Source organism: Capricornis sumatraensis, chromosome 7 (genome assembly GCF_032405125.1).
Source record: "Capricornis sumatraensis isolate serow.1 chromosome 7, serow.2, whole genome shotgun sequence".
Taxonomy (NCBI): domain Eukaryota; kingdom Metazoa; phylum Chordata; class Mammalia; order Artiodactyla; family Bovidae; genus Capricornis; species Capricornis sumatraensis.
In genome coordinates, this window is record NC_091075.1 from 116271090 (window position 1) to 116294238 (window position 23149).

A 23149-nucleotide genomic window follows, 5' to 3' on the forward strand; every position below is an offset into this window, starting at 1 on the left:
CCCCAGCTGAAGGTGGAGTGGGGATGCGGGGCAAGGGGGCGAATGGCCTGGGCTGATGGGTGGGACAGCACTTGTGTCCCAGCCGCCCTGGACTCAGGCTGGACTCCCTAATTTTGGGCTCTGCAGCTGGGACGGGATCTCCAAGCCTGCCCGTACCCTGACACCCCTGACCTAACAAGGGGCCCCTTTCATCTCAATCCACACTCGAACATGGCCTTGCAGGCCAGGCCAGCCGGCTGGCTTCTCCTCCACCAATGGGAGTCCCAGCTACTCGGAGGCCAGCTACCCTGAGGATGCAGGAAGGTGTCCGGAGCCAGCGATTCAGTCATTCCCCTGTGGCAACGTCTCCCTTCTGATGGAGATTTCTGATGGTGTTCGGCTAACAGCGTTGACGCAGATGGTAAACTGGCTTCTGATGCCAATGACCCTCGTGTTCACACGTGGATTAAGGCAAACAGGGTGTCAAACACAAGAGAGATGGGGTGTCATTTTCATCCTGCCTGTCTCGTTTAGGCCGAAAGGAGGGGAAGTCACAGGGACCTGTGGCGCCCGCCTTCCAGCACAGCCGACCCCCAGCTCTGCCCGCCACACTCACCGAGCTGCTGATGCAGGGAACGTCATCGTAGTGAAGCGCCGTCCCGCTGGGGTGCGCGTAGCCGTTGGAGGAGCTCCCCACGTAGGGGTTAGTGGACAGAACACGCCGGTTCATGAAGCTGAAAGAGAGGAAGCGGGTCACAGCCCTCCGGGGGATGACCGAGCCTCCGGGAGCGCTGACCGGTGCCTGGGCTCTGTCCGGGGCTGCGGGTGGAGAAACGTCAGGACCCAGGCAGGACCAGGGGCTCTACAGCCATCAAGGCGGACCCTCACCTGCAGGACGGGACGTCACCTGTACCTGGGACTGCAGCACAGATCGGGGACGAGCCTGCCGGGGACTCGGAAAGCGGCCCTGCACACGCCTGGTGTGCCACAAATAACCCGGCGTTCAGCAGTTTATAGCAGGGGCTCAGCCTGCTTCTGCCCATAAAGCTTGACCAGAACACCTTTATTTACCGGGACCGTTCACTGATAAGCTGTCAGTGTCTCTTTTTTTCCCACATGCCTTTTTCATGAGCCTGGTAATTCTGGAAGGCAGAGACCATCTGGCCTGCAAAACCGAAGTATCTCTTCTCCGGCTCTTCTCAGGGCAAGTTCATGGACCTTGCTCTAGAAGTAGCTTAGAGCGTCCATCCCACGGCCTTTCTTGAGCTTTGCTTCCTCCTTGAGTGTTCGTTCCCTCCCCTCTGCCCTCCCCACCCTGAACTTCTGGGAGCCTGAGGGTGGCCACCCCCAGCCCTCGGGGGGCAGGGCAGGCCATGTCACCACGGTGGCTCCGAGGCCCACATGAGTGCTGGTGACCTGCGAGGCTCCAAGCGCCAAGCCCACTCCCCACGCCCCCCACCCCTCCTGCTCTTCACCCCAGGCTCCCAGCGGCTCTCTGCCTGCAGCTCTGAGACCCCTCTTTCCCGATCAGCCCAAGTAAACAGCGTCCCCTTCCCCCTCTGCACCTCTCTGCTGTCCCTGCTCCTTCCTACCACTAATCATCCCCTGACACGTGACACAGTGATGTCTGCCTTCCCCACCGGAACCTCAGCTTCAGGAGGACACGGCCTCTCCCAGCTCTGTCCCTCATGGGCCGGGGTGGCAGCCAGCAGATAAAAGCTGCTCAACAAATATGAAGGAAGGGAGCAGGGAAGGCAGGCACGTGTGAACGGTCTGCTCGTGGTACAAGTGAAAAACCTCAGTGCCTAGGGAGGAATTACCCTAGAGATTTTCCGATTTTCCCAACTCGAAAAACTAAGACAGCCTGAAATTTAAAACAAAACAAAACAAAATCTGTCTTTTCGAATTTTGCTTTTTCTTGAGATCTTACATTTCTACGGTAACTAGATGAATTTAAAAAACAGGCAAATGAGCAAAGCTGGGGGCAGTAAGTGGGAAGGGGAGACCTGCCTCTCAGACATTTGAGATAAAGCTGCCCTGGGATTCCTGGCTCCTGAGAGAATGAGAGGAAGGGGCTGTACAGGATCCGCCCTGGGGGTAAACCTGCATTCCCCACGGGAAGGTGGCTTGGGTCCAGTGCTGCCCTCTGCTGGGAGAACACAGAACGCACCGCGAGTCCCACCCGGGACACACAGCCATCTCACAAAGTGACTCTTTTCCTGATACAAAAATGCATATGATTGTTCTGTATTAAAATACTTTAACATATATTTAGGAAAAGGTGCATGAGACATGGGTTCAAGCCCTGGGTCAGAAAGATCCCCTGGAGAAGGAAGTGGCAACCCACCCCAGTATTCTGGAAATCCCGTGGACAGAGGAACCTGGCGGGCTACAGTCCATGCGGTTGCCAAAGGGGCGGACGGAACTTAGCGACAAAATAACAACAATGTACAGGAAAGACAGAATACAAGAAAGACAGGTTTGATTTGCTTTCAGATACACATTTAACGTTTTCTGGTTTAAATACCCCATTAGAGGGTATTTTGGGGGTGAAGGATTGGTGATGAGAGGCACGCCATAGGATCACCACCCCAGCCCCACTGGCTGCCTGTGGCCCGACATGATCCAATGCCCGTGAGCACTACAGGGCTGTTCCTTGCTCTGAGACAGACGCCCTACCCAGGGGCTGTCTCCTGCCTGGTCTGTGTCTCCGTGCTCTGGCACTGGGCACAGATGCCAGGAGGGAGCATGGACCACAAGGGGTGGGGCAGAAGCTCGCTCACTAGGAACAGACACCAGCAGGTCACTTCTGAACCACAGGACCTAACTGGAGGTCACAGACACACAGGATGTCCTGTCCCAGCTGGAAGAGATCTCGGCCACCAGCCAGGCTGCCCATTATCTCTCAGACAGGGACCTGGGCCCCCCAGCTAGGTCTCTGGGATCCAAGACCAAATACGAGGTCCCTCACCTTTGGACCAGACACTGTTCCTGCAATCCATTGTTGGCTACATAGAAACAAAAATGAGACACGAGGCCACATGCCACCTGTTAACCCAAAACCTAAGACACAGAAATACATGTGCCTGCTCAGGCGCTTCAGCTGTGTCCACATCTTTGTGACTCCGTGGACTGGAGCCCGCCAGGATCCTCTGCCATGGGGATTCTGCAGGCAAGAATCCTGGAGGGGGCTGCCATGCCCTCCTCCAGGGGATCTTCCTGACCCAGGGACGGAACCCACGTCTCCTGCATTTGCAGGCCGGTTCTTTACCACTAGGGCCACCCGGGAGAGACATTTATTGTTTCAGTTCAGTTCAGTTCAGTCGCTCAGTCGTGTCCGACTCTTCGCGACCCCATGAATCGCAGCACGCCAGGCCTCCCTGTCCATCACCAACTCCCAGAGTTCACTCAGACTCACGTCCATCGAGTCCGTGATGCCATCCAGCCATCTCATCCTCAGTCGTCCCCTTCTCCTCCTGCCCCCGATCCCTCCCAGCATCAGTCTTTTCCAATGAGTCAACTCTTCGCATGAGGTGGCCAAAGTACTGGAGTTTCAGCTTCAACATCATTCCTTCCAAAGAAATCCCAGGGTTGATCTCCTTCAGAATGGACTGGTTGGATCTCCTTGCAGGCCAAGGGACTCTCAAGAGTCTTCTCCAACACCACAGTTCAAAAGCATCAATTCTTCAGCACTCAGCTTTCTTCACAGTCCAACTCTCACATCCATACATGACCACAGGAAAAACCACAGCCTTGACTAAACGGACCTTAGTCGGCAAAGTAATGTCTCTGCTTTCGAATATGCTATCTAGGTTGGTCATAACTTTCCTTCCAAGGAGTAAGCGTCTTTTAATTTCATGGCTGCAATCACCATCTGCAGTGATTTTGGAGCCCAAAAAATAAAGTCTGACACTGTTTCCACTGTTTCCCCATCTATTTGCCAGGAAGTGATGGGACCAGATGCCATGATCTTTGTTTTCTGAATGTTGAGCTTGAAGCCAACTTTTTCACTCTCCTCTTTCACTTTCATCAAGAGGCTCTTTAGCTCCTCTTCACTTTCTGCCATAAGGGTGGTGTCATCTGCATATCTGAGGTTATTAATATTTCTCCCAGCAATCTTGATTCCAGCTTGTGCTTCTTCCAGCCCAGCCTTTCTCATGATGTACTCTGCATAGAAGTTAAATAAGCAGGGTGACAATATACAGCCTTGACACACTCCTTTTCCTATTTGGAACCAGTCTCTGTTCCATGTCCAGTTCTAACTGTTGCTTCCTGACCTGCATATAGATTTCTCAAGAGGCAGGTCAGGTGGTCTGGTATTTCCATCTCTTTCAGAATTTTCCAGAGTTTCTTGTGATCCACACAGTCAAAGGCTTTGGCATAGTCAATAAAACAGAAATAGATGTTTTTCTGGAACTCTCTTGCTTTTTCCATGATCCAGCGGATGTTGGCAATTTGATCTCTGGTTCCTCTGCCTTTTCTAAAACCACCTTGAACATCTGGAAGTTCACGGTTCACGTACTAGCCAAGCATTAAGTTAATGTTCATCCCACAACCCCATTCAAGACTGCTCCAGTCCCCCACAAACACCACTCGTGTGGAAAAGTTAGATGGCGGTGTTGATGTTAAAGTGACAAATAGTGCAAACATCTGCGTTTACCTTCTTCCTACTCAAAGGACTGCAGAGTCTTCGAGGGACCGGGTGGGCTTGTCAAGTGTTGTTGGTATGTTTATTGTCACCTGTTGATCATACAACTCCATCACCTGCTCTGTTTCAATCCACCTCCCTCGAGCCCCAGTCCAGATTCTCCGAGGATGAGAGAGACGGAAGCAGGAACTTGGGGATGAGAGCTACGAGAGCCTCAAGTTTCAGATATCATGTTACCTAAACTCTGTGTTCTACAAAAAGAAGCTGGACGCTGACAGGTTAGGAAGGACATGTCTCAAACCTTTCCGTTTAGTACCTGCTGCAGCAGGTCAGAACCCAGGTCCCTTCCTCCTGGCCCGGTACTCCTTCCGGTGTAACCTCACAGGGCATCACTTTACATAAAGGACCCAGCAAACTCCTGCTGCGCGCAACCACGTGCACTGGTTCCAGGATCGCCCTGCTGCTTTTGCCCGACTGTGGGGAGCTGAGCATGGTAACAAAGCGGGGTGGTCGTACTGGGGAACACTTTCTGCAAAGCTGAAAGGGCCCGCTGACTTGCCCTTCACAGAAAAGGGTGCCCAACCCCTGCTCTGCACGGCACAAAACAGGAACCAGCTGTGTTTTCCTTTCGCAGACGTGTTCCGGCAGACGAGCAGTCCTCCTGCGTCCTAAGTCTCTACACCATGTTCCACCCAACTGAAGACTGAAGGGCTTCGGTTTACGCGGGTGCTCACTATCAAGGCTGTTTACGTGGGTGCTCACTATCGAGGCTGTTTACGTGGGCGCTCACTATCAAGGCTGTTTACCTGGGCACTCACTATCGAGGTGGTTTACGTGGGTGCTCTCTATTGAGGCTGACGACACTTGCAACCGAAACTCAGGAATGTGTTCGCCTTTATTCGTTCAAAAGTAACAGGAGTAAATCCACTGTATTTCTACATATTTTTATGAATGTTAACGATACCTTTTTAAAATTTTTTTAAAATGAGAAAAATGGTACTCTTTGATATGCTTGTAAATCTATCCCATGTCTGGCTCGGTGGAAGACAATGGATTATCAAACTTGTTTCTGCGTTCAGTCAGTTGCAATATGTTGTTTTGGTTGAAGTAGGCGAAGAAAATCCAGCCTCCTACAGATATTTAGTTGGAAAAGTGAGGTGTATTTTTAACAGCTTTTCCAGGTCATGGAAGATATTCCTTGATGCTACACCAAAACTCAACGAGTGGTAATTTCTTAATGATTAGTTGCCATGTAGAATCTGAAACTGTATCCATGAACTTGCTTGTCTGCTTTGGCATGGATACTCATTCATTTATCTTGCTTGTGGGAGGGATCTTTGACCTGCGCATGACTGACGCAGACCTTCGAAATGCACACACTTCATTACACAATATCAAAAATCACACTTAACATCATCACCAATGTTATCACAAAAGTCTGAGTACTGGGAAGGCGTCGGCTCGGAGTGGAAGATGGAGCGCTCCGAGAGTTCTCAATTCTCAGTGAAAGTTCAACTCCATTGCAGGCAACAAACACTGCCAAGCCATCGTCCCTTGAGATGAGAGGCTCGCTTGGTCCATTTTTGAAAAAGTGTCTGCAAATGCCTACATCTGAATAACAATAGTTCATCTGTGAATTGTTCTTTCCGGTAAAAATGAAAAAAAAATGGTGGTGGGATGGGGAGGAGCTAGTTGAGTTAGTAACTCAGTCGCATAACAGCGTTTCCTCAAGACAACAGAGAGTTCAGTCAATAAAGCGCTTTGTGTGTCCTGCCTGCCACGTCTCATAGATGTCAAAAAGACGTGGACCCAAGAGAGTTAATAAAAAATATCTACTCTCTGGCCCTTCACAGAAACAGGAACAATTTCAGTGCTTGACCACGGACGTCTCATGTGAACCCAGCGCCTTCTTTTGCTATAAAGGCGTGGTGGTGACCATGGTCATGGCACCTTGTTAAGCGACCACTTAAGATGGTACCAAGGCACCTGCCAACTTACCCCCCTGCCCCTGGTTCCTTCTGCATCGCTGATGCAGAAACAAAGAAGAACAATAATTTCTTAGCGTCATTATGGGAACAGTTTTGACCTTTGGGACTGCCTGAAAAGGGTTTTGAACACCCACAGGGGTCTATGGACCATACTTGGAGAACTGCTGCATTAATTATCCTGGCCATGATTATGTGAAAGAAATACTCATTCTTTAAACGTTTTTATACATAACAGCCCTTAAAAAAAAGGATCACATTGAAGTTTTAAAAGTATATGATTGACGGTTTTGAAAATGCAGTCCTCACTTATACAATAAGGAGAATTATTTCTGCTTTACAGAACTGTTTCCCTAATACAGGGGTCAGCAGACTACAGTCCATGGGACAGATATGGCCCACTGCCTGTGTGTGCAAATAAAGGTTTATTGGCACACAGCCATGCCTGTTCATTCATGTGTGTGACTGTAGTGGCAGAGCTGAGCAGTTTTACAGGGAACACTTGGTCTGCAAAGCCAAAATTATTACTGTCATGCCTTTTGCTCAAAAAGCTTGCCAAACCCTGTTCTAATAGAAAACACAGATGGTTGAAATGACAAACATTTCACCAAAATCTGCATTAGTACAAAAAAGGAGAGTCTTCAGTTGTTTTTCTTTTTTCCCCCTTTAAGGCTATATACTTACATAAAAGGGAAAAAATTAGGGAAAAAATAAAGTTGTTTAACTCCAGTGCCGTTTCTCACGGCAGAGGATCTTACCAGAAGGTTTGCTTGGCCGTCTGAATGACGTTCGCGGACATCTCCACGTCTATATAGTCATAGTGCAGGGCCCCGGGGTCTGTCGAGGACCCCGTCTCAGCCAGCAAAATCCCAATCCATCTGCCCATGTCTTCAGAAGAAGATGCCTGGTGAGGTGAAGAGGCGGAAAGAGCATTTTATGTAAGTAACAGTGCGGTTTTCACATTTTCATACAAGGGTCGGTAAAGAGACACCGCAACAGGAAAGGCACTGTAACACGGGGCGTGTGCAGACGTAGACGACGCCGAGGGTGCGGTTGCTGCCCGCGTCACGGGATCAACACCGCCTTCACGCTAAGTCCTGGTGCAGAAGCTGCGCAACGATTACGCCCTGGGAAATGAAAACCAGAGGCACTAAATGCCTCCCAGTTACTTTGGGGAAAGGCACGAGGGTGCAAGATGTAGAAGCTAACAGGATTATTTAAATCTCAGCCACAGAAAGCTGTTTAGAAAGCCTCCTTAGTTTGGCAATAAAATCCGGGCAGCAGGAGGAGCCTCTCCAACCACAGGCGTCTAACCTGGACAGCGTGTCAGGCCTCGGCCACCGTGGGCATCACCTCTGCTGAGCAGGAGCCGTTGCTGTGGTCTCTGACGTGGGCCTGCGATAGCAATTTTATCACTCTGACTAGACAGCACAGAAAATCAACCCACTTCCGTTTTCATAGTAGTTGTGTGGAGACAGGTGTAGTTGTATAGACAAGCATTGGGCCGCTTTGTGCATGCTATTTTTTTTAGGATATTTCAAACGCTCCCCAAATGTCATCTGCCTGATTTACAAGTCAGAAATAGATCTTTCAGTGCATTAAAATTCTAAGCCGCCCCTGTTATGTGATTCAGAAGGTCAATTACGTTACATTCACAATAGCATTTCAAATGTCTAAATACTTTCGTTAATCAAATATGTGAGCAATGTTTACAGTTTATGGGAAAGAGAGTTATGAGGTACCTGAATGTGAAAACCAAATAATTTTTTTAAGTTTTTGTAAAAGTTGCAAAATCTTTATATAAAGAAAGATGTGTGAGTTGAGCCTAAACCCTTAAAGAAAAGTGGGTTTTCAACACTGTACCCTGGACGAGTTGAACATGGATCAGAGTACAGCTAAGCACATATGCCTCGTGGTAGGCACAAAACCTCTCGGAGGAAGAGCGGCTGAGGAGGGAGGAGCTGTTTTCTGTGTGCTGACGGAGCTGGTCAGCGACACTGTACAAGCGCCAGACCATGCCTGGCCAGTGCCGTATGGGGCCACTGGACCGAGTGCAGGGGTCCCAACTGTGTGCCTCACAGAGAGCCGGGATGTGACCAACGACTGCTGAGCTGAAACGAACACCTGGATACTAGAAAAAACCACAAACAGGTTCTCTTCACTGGTCTTCTGCCTTTCCCCAAACAAAATCTATGCCAAGAATGTGTCTGTGACTGATCCTCCGGCCATGCGTCCGTAACTATTTCATCTAAGCATTCTCAAAAGCATTTTAACACCATATCTAAGATGCCGTGGACACTATTACACTCTTAACTATTTTCCTCACTGTTCATTTGCAGAAATTTCCTCAGACTTTTAACAACTATCTCAGTGGTGTTATACTGAATTTAAATATTAGTTATGATCTTGTGGCTTTTAGTGGATAAATAGGTAGAGATTGGGCTTCCCTGGTGGCTCAGCTGGAAAAGAATCTGCCTGCAATGCAGGAGACCTGGGTTCAATCCCTGAGTTGGGAAGATATCCTGGAGAAGGGAAAGGCTACCCACTCCAGTATTCTGGCCTGGAAAATTCCATGGACTGTGTAGTCCGTGGGGTCGCAGAGTCGGAGACGACGGACCGACTTGCACTTTCACTTTCAGGTAGAGATGCGTGTGTATACATACATATATGGGTTTCCCTGGTGGCTCAGATGGTAAAGACTTTGCCTGCAGTGCAGGAGGCCCGGGTTTGATCCCAGGGTCAGGAAGATCCCCTAGAGAAGGAAATGGCAACCCAGTCTAGTATTCTTGCCTGGAGAGTTCCATGGACAGAGGAGCCTGGCGGGCTACAGTCCACAGGGGTCACAAAGAGTCGAACACGACTGAGCAACTGACACTGTTACTACTGCTAAGTGTGTACATGTGCATATGCGTGTGTGATACATATAACAAACACGCCTGAACGTATGTATGTATGAACATACACACAATTGCCTATGACAGCCCAGAAACTGAGCACACCCGCCACCCAGATCCTGGCTTCTAAGCACCACCATCCACCAGGAGGAGTCCTCTAGAGCTCTCTGGACCATGGCTGATTCCAACAGGCCTGGGGCAGGGAAAAGTCAAGATAAGCCTGGAATATCTTGGTGCAGCATAATATGAGGAAAGAGCTCACGGAACGATGGGAACTTCAGTGTCTATTTCAGGGACATAGCAGAGGTCACATAGCTTGAAGGGCTTTCCACCGACCAATTCTGTTAATCTGACCAGGATAAATCCTGACAATAAAGGATTCTACTCATTGAGTCCAACGATAATCTCTGTACCCTTGCTGATATGTAAACACACATGAATGAATGAATGACTAACTACAGGAGGGGAAGGGAAATCTCCCTGGCAGTAGATACTAACCAACAAATGTGCAGGGAAGAATGGAATTAGGAAGTCGTCATCAGCAGCTGTTTCGGGCAAGACTCATTCACGAATGCTAAAAGTCAGTAAAACTGTGAGTGGTAGGACAGCTCAAAGAATCTTCCCACGTGGAGCTCATTAAAGACAAATGGGAAACACAGTATCTCTGCAGGAGGGAAGCCGTGCAGACGCCCCACCCACAGGGTCAGAGTCAGCACCAGTCGTGGGGCAGACTGACGGCTGTGCTGCACACCACATCACTGCTTCCATGGGCCCTGCCAAGCACGCTGACCCCAGATGCGAATTTCCAGGAAAACAGCAGATATCCCCAGACTGAGGGATCTTCTCCATGATAACTGCTCTGCACCATGCCCAGAATCAATGTCACGAAACCAGACAGGGAAGGCCAAGGAGACTGCAGCCCAAGGCAGTATACCACCTGGCGTTTCCATCTGCTTACAAGGGACATTACTGGGACAACTGGGGGAATCTGATTAAAATCTGTGAGTCAGATAATTGTATTGCGTGAGGGTGAATTCCCTGGTTTTGATGATTATGGAGTGGTTTTGGTAAAGGAATGCTCTCGTTTTTTAGCAAATTCACCCTGAAGTGTTTAGGGAAAGTGGGACAAGATGTCTGTCAAAGGTCCTGAAAAAACATACAGAGAGAAAAGGCGAGGCGGGAGAGACCACGCAAGAGACACCAAGCGTGGCACCATGTGAGTACTGGGGGTGAGGGTAAGGGGTATACGGAAGTCTGTGTGCCGTGTTCACAGCTCTTCTCTCAAAAGTTCAGATAAAAAGATCTTGGAAAGTGTGCAGAACACGATTTTACTGCCCGCGTCACTGCGTTTCCTTAACTGATTCAGGCAGACTCTGCTTGTGCTGGAACGCTGAGCGCGGTTACTTTTCTGAGTGTGTGTGTTTGCTCCCACAGCTAGAACAGGGAAAAACAGTGAGACACAGCCACCGTCTTTCGGGGACCTGAGGCTGCACCTGCAGGGCGGGGAGCAGAGACAGGTAGGGCCCTGCTCACCCAGCCCCTCCCTGCCCCGTCCCCGGGGCCTCCAGCCTCCACACGGCAGCCAGGCCAGAGACTCCCTTTCCACCCTGAACCCAGCGTGCGCCAGCCCACGCCTCCCTGCCCTCGCACTCCTGTCAGACCCACTGCCGGCCTCTCATGCGACACCTGTGTTGCTCCGCACCAAGAGCACAGCTTCCTCATTTACGCTTTCAGCTTTTCTCTGCTGCCATCCGCCCTGCAGCGTTCAGCCCGTATAAATGCTAACCAAGCACACCGACCGCAGCCTGGTGCTGTTTCACAGACAAAGAAAGAAGCCGAGAGAGAAAAGCAGATTGGGTTGTGATCAAAGTCTGCAACAGAACCAAGACTGGGGCCCAAACACCCCAGCCTCAGCCAGGCCTGCTTCCCTTCTGTGAGGTCAGCCACCATGGCGGGCTCGGACCTTTGACCTGTGACCTCAAACCATCCAAACCATCGGGCGAGGAGCTCGTGGGAGGAAGAACTATGATGTTAATCATTTTTTGCCCTCACCAAAAAAAAAAAAAAACAGCCTCTGAAACAAACTCCGATCTCCTACCAAGACCTTCTAGGTTGGCTCACTGGCCGTTTCCTCCGATGGTCAGCATCACTGCGGTCATTTAGAACCTGGCTCTGCATCTGATTGGGCTTCCCTGGGGGCTCAGAGGGTAAAGAATCTGTGTGCCATGCAGGAGACCTGCGCTCGATTCCTTGGTTGGGAAGATGCCCTGGAGAAGGGACTGGCAACCCATTCCAGTATTCTTGCCTGGAGAATTCCACTGGCAGAGGAGCCTGGACACAGGAACCTGGCGGACAATGGTCCATGGGGTCGCAAATAGTTGGACACGACTGAGCGACTAACACACACACTGATTAATTTCGAACACACATTGGCCATTTTACCAAATCCAAAACATCCTTATTTCTATTGACTGTACAACATAAATATACTTACACATATACTGAAAACTCCACACTCTATTTATGTATACATATATGTGGGTACACATATGTATGTATACATATGTATACAAATTTGTGTGTATCTTTGTAGCTTACTCATGTCAATGCTAAGTGAAAAAAAAAAACCAAGGAAAAAAAGGTCTGAATTAATAGAGAAGCAGAAAATAATAATAGACCAGAAACAAAAATTTTAAATTTAAAAATGAAAGCTTTCAGTGTGTAAAGAAGAAATTAGTTTTAATTGCCTTTCCCTGCAACTGGCCCCTACCTCCAGCACGGCCACCTCCTGGCCGTTGCGAAGCAGCCGGAAGGTCAGGGGGTGCTTGGAGTCCAGGCCCGGGATGACCTCGCAGCCGCGCAGCGGGATGGAGGCAATGTGCATCTTCAGGTCGGCCCTGTCCTTGTGCAGGATGAGCTTGTTGTCCTTGACGCGGCACCAGCGCTCCCGCCAGCGGCTGTTGGAGAGCACGTTCAGGTAGCCTGCAACCAGGGAGAGCGGCTGTCAGCCCGACAGGACGACAGGACGGAGGCGCCCAAGGAGGGAAGGAACCAGGCAGCCTGTAAGCACAGCGGCCATCAGCCCGACAGGATGACAGGACGGAGGTGCCCGAGGAGGGAAGGAACCAGGGAGCCTGCAAGGATAGCGGGCATCAGACCCCCCGGGGAGGGAGGCGCCCGAGGAGGGAAGGAACCAGGGAGCCTGCAAGGAAAGTGGCTGTCAGTCCCTGGGAGGGAGGCGCCCGAGGAGGAAAGGAACCAGGGAGCCTGCAAGGACAGCGGCCGTCAGTCCCTGGGAGGGAGGCCCCCGAGGCGGCCGCGAGGAGGGAACACACCCTGCACACAGCACACCTGCGAGCGCAGGCTGCTGGGGATGAGAGGAGCCACCAGCAGGAGACGACTGCCCCCATCAGCTCTGGGGGCCGGGATGCTCAGGCCTCCCCGGAGCCCGACACTCTGCACGCCGAGCACCAGCTCCCAGACGCCTTCGGGACCCCGGAGCCCGACCAGGTGTGTGACAGCTCGCTGAGGCATCAGTGGGTGGAAGGAGAGCAGGGATGAGGCCACACAGCTGTCCTCAAAAAGCAGAAGGGGCCTCACCCAGGAAAGCGTCCGGGTTCATTCCAAGCAGCTGCAGATGACACAGCTAGGGCAAAAGCCCCCGGGTGGCAGATTCTGGCTTCCCAGGAGGAATGAAACTATCTGCAAAGGGAAGGGAACAGGCGGCCTGGGGAGGTGGGGAGCTCCCACCGCTGGAAGGATTCCAGCAGATGACGGCAGGTCTTCAGCACGAGACTCCTGCCCAGAGAACAGACACGCCCTTCCTCGGCCCTCTGACGGGAGGATCTGCTGAGGTCTGAGGGTCTGGGTCTGACGCACGTGGAAACCCGCCATCCACGTCTCTGGGGCTGCCCTGTATCAGCGCAGTACAGATGGAATGGGGTGGAATTACAAGAAGAGCTGTCATCATGTTTTAATCTCCTCAAATACTAGTAACCGATCATTTTCATTTGCCACAAACATACAATGCATTTTTCTACAAGTAACAAGGAACGAAATAACAGATATCACCGGGTGCCAGCGACTTCTAGCCCGTCCACAGGGCTGTGCCTGCGAGAGGGAGGCAGTGAGGGGAGCAGCGTGCAGAAGGCAGGTCAAGGAGGAAGAAGAGAACCAAGGGTTCCTTAGGTTATCCAGCTGCTCTCTCAACTCTTACACACACGTACACACACATACACATGTGTACACACATATGTAAACACACATGCACAATCACACATGCGCGCAGCTCAACAAAGAGGGTCCTTCCTTGGTGGTGCAGTGGTTAAGAATCTGCCAGCCGGTGCAGGGGACACAGGTTCATTCCCTGGTCTGGGAAGACTCCACGTGCCCCAGAGCGGCTGAGCCCGCGGCCATTAACGACTGGCCCTGTGCTCTAGAGCCTGCGAACCGCAAGCACTGAGACCACGTGCTGCAGCTGCTGAGATCTGAGCGCCTGGAGCCCATGCTCTGCAACAAGAGAAGGTGTCCTCATGCAACACTGCCACGAGAAGCCACCTCCACGAGGAGCCCGTGACTGCCACGAAGGGCAGTCCCTGCTTGCCGCAGCTAGAGAAAGCCTGCACAAAGCAACAAAGACCCAGCGCAGCCAAAAGATAAATGAGTAGATTTTAAATAAATGCATCCTTTCTGACCCCCGTTACTTTTAAATGTCTTCCCCAAAAAGGCAATTTGGACCATGCTTTTTGCTTCTTTTCTCTTCGACACCTTACACACTTTATTAGCAACGGATCAACACTATAAAGGCAAAAACCAAAGGAAAATAAAAAAACAAACGTATTTTCAGGGCCCAGAATGGTGCTTCCTATTTTCCGTATAAATATTACTATAAATAATTGCTCAGAGTTTACTAGGGAGACACTTAACAGTACTTAAACGTCCCCATTCCTGAATGTGATGTCAGTCCTCCCAACATATTACCCTAAAGGGCACCTGGAACTGTTTTGCGACACGAGCTGCCATATCTGTAAAATTACAGAGAAAATGGAGAAGCAAGTCCCAGCTCAAGGGCCTGGGACTCAAAGCCCCCTGTATTTTACACACTGAAGGGGCGTGAAGACAGGCTGGGGAAGCCGAGCTCACAAAGGGGAGGAGGGAGGTCATGCCTGATCCTGTTCACGGCCTCCCAGCAAAGACCCACCTGAAGTTCTTCAGGGAGCCAAAGATGGCAGAGAAAGAGCTGCGGTTTTCATTTGGGAAGCAGTATTTGTAAGTGGCCCAGTTCTGACACACATTCTTTTGTAAGCTCTCCTTAAAACATACAGTCAAATATAATACCTGGACATCCAAGGGGTGGCTATTACAGCTATTTACTGTCTCTCTGATATCACCTGTAAGTCATCAGTCACACTGAAGGCCTGTCTTTGGACTTGTATGGAAACAGCTGCCAACCGGAGCCACCGTGTGTGCGGCCAGGTGTGAATGGACACACAGGATGGCTGGTGGACAGCAGACAGTGTGTGTGATTAAGAAGAAATAAGCTGAAGCCTGGGGCGGCCTCAGCTATCTGAGCCTGCTTGGGCACACCTTTGCAAGGGCTCTGGGGCACAGGGCACTGGCGGGCGTGACCACCCCGCCACCCCAGGGCCCGCAGAGTGCAGGCTCACGCGTACCCAGGGCATGTCCTCACCTGGGCCTTGAGAGGTGTGGGGAGCTCTTCAGGCCTAGAGAAGTGGGGAGAACGGCAAACTAAGACTTGGGACGTCTAGGAACCTGGTCACAGGGAACCTCAGATGCTACTGCAGGGACCTGGCCTTGACGCAGAAGACGGCGGGGAGAGAGGAGGCGCTAAAAGGTGTCTGGAAGACTTTAAACACGTCTGCCTTGTCAGGAGCAGTGACAAGACTCCTCTGGCCTTCCGCAGGGCTTCCGGAGTTTAGAATCGCCGCGCGGGCACACCTGTCCCTGCCGCAGGGCTGGGGAAGGGTGTGTGTGTGTGCACTCGGGGTGTGTCGCAGCTTCTGAGCACGCCCGGCCTGCCAAGAGAATGACCCAAAGCCTGGAGCGGGGAAGGGGCCCGCCTTCCCTGACCGAGTCACCAAATGCTATGAATTTCTCAACATGCGAGTCACAGGAGGAATGATTACGCTGGACAGATTCACACTTTACTTAGAGGGTGACTTCACAGGCAATTACCATATTTTAACGCCTGCCTCATCTTTAGTTACAGTGCCCAAAAGGCAAAAGCGAAATGAGAACCAAAGTGGGTAAGAGGCCTGTCTCTGTAAACAGCAAGAGCCACGGAAACGAGCCCACATCTGGCTCAGCCGCTCACAAGAGGCAGCCCACATTTCTACTTCCTGGGCGGGGAGAGGCCACGCAGGGACACGGCAGGCGGCCCATCTGAGGCCTCTGGAGCCAGAGGGCAGGCCCTTGTATCCCCTAGGAGTCTTCTTCCCACTCCCCCCTCACACACACACACACAGAGGCAGACAGACACACACACATAGACACACACACCCACACACACCCCACACACACAGACAGGCAGACAGATACACACACACACACATACAGACGCAGATAGACACACACACATAGACACACACACCCACACACACCCCCCACACACAGACAGGCAGACAGATACACACACACACACAGAGAGGCAGACAGACACACACACATAGACACACACACCCACAGACAGGCAGACAGATACACACACACACACAGAGGCAGACAGACATACACACATAGATACACACACCCCCCCACCCCCCCACACACAGACAGGCAGACAGATACACACACACACACAGAGGCAGACACACACACACACATAGATATACACACCCACCCACCCCCACACACACACAGACAGGCAGACAGATACACACACACACACATACACACACACACACACGGGCATACAGACAAACACACCCACCCACCTCCCCCACACACACACAGACAGGCAGACAGATACACACACACACACAGGAAGACAGACACACACACCCCATACACACAGACAGGCAGACACACACACACACACACACACACACACACACGGCCAGTCTGTGATGGGATTGCTGCCACCCCCCACTCCACCACCACACACACACAGCACATGCACACACACACGGCCAGTCTGTGATGGGATCGCTGCCAACATAGGACCCATCCACCCCAAGACAGTCAGCCCGAGCAGACACCCGCCACCAGGGGGCACCAAGGGGCAGCCAGGGCTGGGCACAGGCTGGCCTTGGTCACTTCAATGCCCTGCCAGTAAGGCAATGCCAGAATCCTTTGATTTTTCTTGCTTGTTTGTTCCCACTTATCATGTCACGGTGAGAAGTTACTGTATCTGAACAATTCACTAAGTTCCGTTTGATGTTTTGAGACTATCTTTGCTCTGAATCCTAAAGAAAGAACTCTTTAAGGCTTCTTACAAGAGCCTGGTGGCGAGCATGTGCGAGCATGTGGTTCCATGATGGCCTGAGGCCGACCCGACAGGCACAGCTTTGGGCTCAGGAGGAGGGGGCAGCTGCAGGCGCCCGCGCATCCTGCTGTGTGTGGACCAGGTGGCTCCCGAGTCCCAGCTGCTGCAGAAGGGCGGGCAGGGAGGCCTGGCTGAAGGGGACCCAGTATCCACTGCCTCCTTCTCTTGGACGGGGAAGGGCGGCGCTGCCCAGGGGATCTCTGTGCTATGGGCACACGTCTGTGGGGACTTCCACTGCTCCTCTCATCTCTGCAGGCCTCCATCTGTAACTGGCGGAGGGGAACAGGGCAGTCGAGGAGCGACAAGGGCTGCCAGTGGGAGGGCGGGAGGGGAGACCAGACGTCCAAACGCTGCCGACAGCTGACCCTGGCCCCACAGACACTGACGCCAGAACCCTCCCTCCGCCCCAAGTGCATGCCCTCCAGTGGGCGCACGGGCCCAAGAGCTCCAGACGCCCCTGACATGGTGACAGATGCCAAGAATGCCTCCCGCCCCCCTCCCCCGCCACTGAATGTCGCCTGATCTTTTGTGCCTGGATTACGATAAAAAGTGAGACATATAACCTTCATGCACATTCACCGACAACTCTGTTGCTGAAAACATCAGAGTCACCAAACATTAGAGTTGGGAGGGGCCTGAGAAATAACCAGGAAGTCCTTCCAACTTGTCCAGGTTACACTGCCTCCAGGAAGCCCTCCATCCTGGCACCTAGGGAACTTCCCTTTCATCAGTTTCTCTCTTCCTAGTGTAGACATTATCTGTGTCAGTCTTCCATCTGGCTGTGTCGGCATGCTTAGGTTTTTCTCAGGCAAACAAATGAATAATAGAGACCATTTACTGAGCGTAAATTGTGAAGTAGGCAATGTGCCTAATGTTTCATAATTTTACCTTCAATTTTAAGGAAAACAAAGTAATTTTAAGTGTGAGCCCATTTCACAGGAAGGGAACCTGAGGCTCAGAGAAGCTGGAATTTGCTTACGGTAATCATTCACTCTACAAGTGTTTACTGAGGTGCTGTATCCCAGGCTCTTTGCTTGACACTGGGGATAAAAGTGGGGGCAGCGGGGTGAATCCAACCTGCATCTTCATCTAGTAACTCAGAGGGAAAAGGTGGAAAATCCAACTGAGACAAGACTGTCAGAGGCCCTCAGCTGACTCAGCACAGGATGACACGATTAGTGTCATTAGTCCAAGGGTCCAGAGGAGGAGAAGGTGGGCAGCTGAGAGGCTTGGGGGCTGGCCCAGACAGACAGTAACGGAGTGGAGAAGAAAGAAAGAGGTGAAATGCACATCTCCTGGGAACCACAGCTGAGCTTACACAGTGAGGACAACGCTGGGACCCTGAGCACTGGAGACGGGCAAACAAAGGACACGGCCGTCTTTGCTTAGGGGCCCACGTGCCTGTCTCGGACCAGCTCAGCTGAGTGACTGTTTGTAGAGCAAACCTGGCTGATGCTGGCATAGCGCCCACCGACTGAAGGGGAGGGAGAGCTGGGCGGGTCGGGCAGAACCAGTGCGGGGTGGGGGTGCGGCCAGCCAGGCTGTGTGGACCTGCAGAGAACCCTCTCCTACCTGCAGGCATTCCTCTGGTGCACCCGGAGGCCAGGGAAGAGATCTCAATTCTCGCCTCCTCCCCGGGAGAGTCCCCTGTCCCCAGAGCGGCCCCACCCTTCCTGCTGGCAAGGAGAGCAGCTGTGGAGTCTCCAAGGGCAGGATGGGCGGGGAGCCTTCATCCAGCGGCTTCTCCTGCCTGAGGCCTTGCAGCAGTTCTAACATCATGGAACAGTCACCCTGCCCCTGGGTTTCTGTGCAGAGTCCTCTCCCGTGCCAGCCAAGAACTGGATGATCATTTTGAGACCATGTGGACAGAGGGTGTTCCCTTAGTATAGGTGACAGGTGTCCACTCAGAGCCTGGTGGAAACCCACACGGAGCTACAGACCCCCATGACTCTGCCTCAACGCGACTGCGCGGTCCAGCACGCGCCCCCCAGCAGCTAACAGAAGTCACGAAGGTGGCAAGCCCTGGGAGGGACAGGAGGGGGCACAGCAGACCTGGGCTGCCAGACAGGCCCGCGGGCCAGCCCTGTCCTGCCCCCAGCTCCCTGGGTGGCTCAAGGCGACCCCCACAGCCTTCCTCAGCTCAGCGTCCTCGCGCACAGCGAGCGGCCTGGAGCTCAAGTGGCCAAGTCGCCTTCCATACCAACCTTTCTCAGGAAAGAACCTCTCTTTCCTCCACTGGCCTAGAGCAGTTTTGAGAACAACAAAAAAAAAAAACAAAGCTAAAACAGTAATCCCCTTTTGTTGGAGAATTCCCATTTCCCACCTTAACCCCGAACTCCCATCGTGGTTCCAGAGGCAATGTAAGAGGAAACCAGCCCAGCCGCCAGGGCTGTGAGCTGCTCCAGGAAGGCAGAGGGCACGGCCCTGGCATCAACAATGCTCCCTCCCCGCATCCTCCCACGAGAGCTCTGCCCGCCAGCTTAGCTTCTGCAGGGCAGGTGTGCTCCATGCAAAGAATGTGGGGCAGTGCACTCGCTTCTGTGACTCGACTGTCTGACAAGAGCCAAGCTCAGGACCTCTGTGTGCAAGGCGCTCCCAGACCCCTGGTCTCCTTTTGGGGGTCACAAAAGGAGTGGCTCCCCTCCCAGCTCAACCCACGAACGGCCGCTTCACAGGGGCCTCCCCAAGGTGATGCCTCCACCAGGCGAGGCCCCACCACTGCATGCCTGCTGTCTTCCGCTCGACACGCACTCTGCACAGCGGCCCAGGGGCTTCCTGTGTACCACGACTTCTCAGGACCATGCCTGTGAAAGCCAGGGGCAAGCTGTGAACCCACCCTGCCCTCCCCTCGAGAGGCACCCCCACCCCAAGCCTACCTGCCCCGCACTCCACAATCGACCCCTCCTCCCGACCAACGCGGCTCTGGCTCACACCGCCCTCTCAGCACAAGCCACGCCCTGGGATGGGATATCAGCTCAATAAAGTCATCTTTGTGTGCGGGGGGCCCAACTTGGGCACCAATGGGCAGCATCTAAGAGCTGTTTATTTTCTGGCATCCCCACATAGCCCGACACCTGGACAGGAGAGGCTCGGCCAGAGGGCGAGAGAGGGGTGGAACAGGGAGCACGCACACAGGCGTCGCAGCGCTGGCGCCGACGGACAGCAGCCCACGAGCCGCGGCCACTGGAAAGCACGACCCACTCCCCGTTTCCTTAAAGAGCGAGTACCCATCCTTCAGCCTCTAAAGACTTTCCGCTTAGAAGAGTCGCCTAACTTGGGAGCATGGTTGCCTAGGAAACAGCGAGCACGGACAGTCCCACTTCTGCAGGGAGGTGGTCCCCGACATCGCCCCGTCTAGGCCACGTCCCCGCCAGACTCTCCCGTGGCTGACCTGGTTTCCCCTTGGGCTTGTGACCACAAGTCAGTTGTCACACACTTGTCTCTCTGCCACTAGACCGGACGTGGTTTTCTCTGCAGATTCCTCTCCCGTGCCCTGGCCCAGCCAAGCAGGGGCAGTAGGGGAGTCTCGGCCAGCGCCACCACCTCCCTGGTGCTTCCCCGGCCTCGACAACAAGGGCTGCCTAGAGACCTCTTACTGGACCAAGACGGGTGAGGGGAGAGGGGGTCAGCCAGCCCGACTGAGTCTGAGGCGCAGAGCGCCCCTTGAAAGCTGAGTTGCAGGGCTTCAGGCTAAGTGGGGAGCCGCTGGGGATTGTGTAAACGTTCTTACACACCTGACACGCCTCTGCTGGCCAACCGGACACATACAAATTTCCCTCTAAAGTCGCTTAAAAGGAATTTGGGAGAGCCTCATGGAATCAAACAGAGACTCTGTTTTTCATCTTGAGAGAACCTCAGAGATATCTCAGACCCTTGCAAGGGCTTCATTAATAAGCGGTAAAAAAAAAAAAAAAAATTAAATAGCAGTAAAAGTGTAATCCGTTCCCCCAGCTTGCTGCTGCTGCTGCTGCTGCTAAGTCGCTTCAGTCGTGTCCGACTGTGCAACGCCACAGACGGCAGCCCCCAGCTTAACCGATCACGATCCCAACCAATGAGACTCAGACGAACGCAATGCAGAGGCCGTCCGCAGAGGGCCTCTGTGCTCAGGGAAGGGGCGGATCTGGTAACGCAGGCCCCGCCCCCGTCTCACCGCACGTCGGCACGTCTTCCTCTGCCGAGGAGGTCTGCTCGTCCGTCGACGGCTTTTTCTTTCCCAAACCGATGATCTTGGTGATTTTTTTCCCAGTGACTTTAGACACGGTTCCCTTGGCCTCTGATTTGGAACTTTTTTTCCTCTTAACTGTGAAGAAAAAAGATGATGACAAAAAGGCATGTTTCAATGGTAGACTTTAATGGGAAAAAAACCCCATCAAAATAAAGCATGCGTCGTGGCCAACTTTCTTTCCCTGAATTTTCACTCATCGAGTACCTGCTTTGTGTCTGTGATTCTAGAGTCTAGAGAACACAGCACAAACAGGAGCTCCCAGGAAGTTTGTGTTCTAGAGGGGGCTGAACACGCACATACGAGCTCACACACGTGCACACACCCTCACGCACCCCTGGGGGAGGCTTCACGACGGCAAGGCCTCTGTAGACCTGAGGCAGGGTTGCGCGGCAGAGGGACCGAGCGGTCGGGAAGCACAGGCGCTAAACGGCAGCGTCTGTGCAGAAACCCTGGGGCAGAGCCGTCCGGGCGGGAAGAGCACCAGCTCTCGCAGAGCCTGTGGCGCCAGAAGGGACGGAAGGCAGGCTGGCACGGTCCGGCAGGTGGAGGGGGCGGTCCTCAGGGAGCCTCCGCCAGGCCCTCGTCGACCTGTCGGACTCGCATCCCAGCCCCAGCCCCGTGGGTTCTGTCTGGCCGGCAGAGCTCAGTTGTGTGCATAAAACTCATGACTGTTTTGCACAAAGATCACTTCTGGCTTTCCCTGGAAAACTGGAAGATCTAGCCACTCTGAACCCACAGTTTGGTAAGTGATGGCGGGTGGGGGCAGGGCCCAAGACCCAGTGGCCGTGCGTGAGGACTGACGTGCCTGGCTGACCACAGCTCTGGGCCCCCCGGCAGACTGAGCGCTGGCCGCCAGCTGCTCTCCCGTGCCTGACCCGCGCCGGCCATCTGCTCTCTCCAGCCCCTGCGGGCTTGGTCCACAACCTCCGACAGAGTCACAGGGTGGGGACCAGGTGCAGACCGGGGTGGACACAGAGGATCCTCCAGGACCGATAGCACTGCTGGGAAGTGAGCCGTCACCGGGGGCTATTCCATGTCTGATCCTGGAGCCAAGGGCCTCGCAGGACACCGAGCCTCCAGGCGGCTCAGGTACAGCCTCGCTTGGTGTGGATAAGCTGGGAGGGCCCCAGAGGCCCCCAGGGCATCAAGGCCAGACGCCATCACTGACTCCCGAGACCCCTCCCAACAGCCCCTTCCCAGGCCTCTCCAGGAGGACCCCTCATCCCGCCATTTGCAACCCAGAGGGTGGCACAGACCCTTTGCAAAGGCAACAAAAGTCAAGAATTCCTTCAGTGGCCCTCTGCCCAGAGACGGAGCACACAGTCACACAGGATCAGCAGAGAAAGAGGACGCGGAGGTGAGCTTATAAACCGTCGGCCTGATTGCTACATCTGCCCTCCTCAAGCGGAGGCACTCACTACTTCCTTCCCCCACGCTGGCCGCTCAGCGGGGCAGAGGGGCCCCCCTCTTCACAGGTTCCACTCTGCCACCCACCCCACGTGCGGAACGGCCAGGCCCAGCCTCCTCTGGGCTCCATGCCCCGTTTCCCCGCTCCCCGCCCCGACTCAGGGAGGTCCCTGAGGTCAGTCCCTGTGCTTGAACCCTGATTTCCTCTCCAAGAAGAAAGGACAGTGAACAGCGTCTGAGGGCAGGAGCTACGGTGCAGTTGAGCAAGGAGCCACACTACAGGGCAAACGGCACGATGGACAATGCCTGCGTCTCCCCACGTCTCACACAGGGGTAAGCCCTAACCTCCGTGCAGCTGTATTTGGAGACGAGCCCCTCAGGAAGCACTGACGGTTAGGTGAGGTCTAAGGGTGGGGCCCTGGTCCAACAGGATTGGCGTCCTCATGGGATGGGGGGCAAGGCCACTTCAGGACCCAGTGAGGGGATGGCCATCTGCAAGCCAGCAAG

General features: G+C 53.2%; 1 protein-coding gene across 2 annotated transcripts in view; it reads right to left on the reverse strand.

Moving 5' to 3' along the window:
* Positions 1-23149, reverse strand: part of AFAP1 (actin filament associated protein 1) — a 90481-nt gene that overhangs the window by 15096 nt on the left and 52236 nt on the right. For both annotated transcript variants that reach the window (XM_068975458.1, XM_068975457.1), the window contains exons 8-11: positions 21161-21310; positions 12277-12488; positions 7371-7516; positions 596-713 (exon numbers count right to left, since the gene is read on the reverse strand). In XM_068975458.1, the coding sequence (XP_068831559.1) occupies positions 596-713; positions 7371-7516; positions 12277-12488; positions 21161-21310 (626 nt within the window). The remainder of the gene's footprint in view (positions 1-595; positions 714-7370; positions 7517-12276; positions 12489-21160; positions 21311-23149) is intronic.